The 1587-nt window shown below is 35.3% G+C and overlaps 1 protein-coding gene across 1 annotated transcript in view; it reads left to right on the plus strand.

Annotated features, from left to right (window-relative positions):
* LOC119590625 (wiskott-Aldrich syndrome protein family member 2-like) overlaps positions 1-1587 on the plus strand; it is a gene marked incomplete in the record, with an annotated part of 42196 nt that overhangs the window by 25965 nt on the left and 14644 nt on the right. The window contains 1 exon segment of the mRNA XM_037939304.1: positions 583-684. Within this exon segment, the coding sequence (XP_037795232.1) occupies positions 583-684 (102 nt within the window).

Raw genomic sequence — 1587 nt, forward strand, 5'->3', positions numbered from 1 at the left:
GATGTGTAGGAATAAATATCTTTGAATAATCTAGGGCAGTGTAATAAAGATTAAATGGAAGTGGTAAGCCATACTGAGTAAATTGAAACACTGAAAAATGTGTATGCCTAGTCCTTAACCAGTGGAGTGAGAGGCACATATCAAACTGAAGAGCAATGGAGTAAGAGCCACAAATCAGCTTGAGCTTTTTTTTTTCCATCCGGTGATGTACTTACGATAAAAATAAGTGCTTTATGATAGATCTTCTGTGATAGTGAGTCACCACAGTATAGGACCAAAGAGAGTAATTGCTCACTCCACGGGGTAAGATTTTAGAATTTCATTAGAAGATTTGTGAGCTTGGATTTCTTGTCTGGAAAGTCAAATATGTAGAATGCTGTGCTCGAGAGTCCTCACATTTTAGCAAAATTTTATGTCAAAAAGAGATCATTTGTAAATGTGGTGCTGTTTGTGGATTTAGCAACTCCATGTTGAATGCACTTTCACATTGCAGAACTTTATAAGGTATTCAGTGATACATTGTCCTTGATTTCAAGTAGTCTCTCCTCTTGTGATTCTAATTAAAGTGTCTTTCTTAATCAGAATATGTATGACCAGTCATTAGGAATGAGCACAGCAGATGGACGACCATTGCGACCAAATAGTATAGAGCTTCGTGGTCATTATGTGAATGCACAAACTGGGGTATGTTTCACAATTGCAATCAGTGCACTTGTAGTCTGTAATGATATGTCATGAATCTTTTAAGTGAAAAGCAAGATCTGGTAGATCTGTTTTGCATGCATGTCCTATTATGGACTGTATTTGGAAAATTAATCCCCTTTTTATATAAGTCTGACCAAGGTAAGATTGACGGAGGAATGTGCTAATCCAATTTTACAGTCATGCATGTCCTGTAAAGCACCGTTTTTTGGCTCAAGTTAGTTATTATTGAAAAACACATTGCATGGTTTTCTCAACTACCCTTTTGAGATGGGGAAATATATGCTAAAAACAGAATTATGTTATTCTTGCATCTCAATTGGATCAGATAAGTTTTAGGGTTCTTTGCATGATGTGATGCTAAAAGCAGAATTATGTTACTCTTGCATCTCAATTGGATCAGATAAGTTTTAGGGTTCTTTGCATGATGTGATAGGGTGGATAGGGACGGTTATTTAGCTAGAATCATATCCAAGTGAACTAAAAAAAAATAAACAGTAGAGTTTTGTTTACAGAAAATGTGCGCTTATGTACCTCAGTGCATGCATTATTTTAGCAATGTGCACCTTATCTATCTACTTAGCTTTGATTACTAATGCTGTTTGTTATACAATTTTTGGTTCTTTTTTTTTTAAGTTTGCTCCTTTTTTATGACATGTACAATCTGCATACAGTATATACTTTAAATATTTTGCATGAATTTTAATGTTACTTGTTCACTGGCAAATGAACTTCTCATGCCTAAGACTGCTGTGATTTTGACAAGAGCAATGGATATCCCCTTGATGCTGGGTGGAAGTGTCAGTATTACCATGACATGTTTAAAAGCTATCTGATGTTAAGAAGACGATTTTGGGTGTTTTGATTTTATGTGCAAGTGACCAT

This window comes from Penaeus monodon, chromosome 27 (assembly GCF_015228065.2).
Source record: "Penaeus monodon isolate SGIC_2016 chromosome 27, NSTDA_Pmon_1, whole genome shotgun sequence".
NCBI classification, from domain to species: Eukaryota; Metazoa; Arthropoda; class Malacostraca; order Decapoda; family Penaeidae; genus Penaeus; species Penaeus monodon.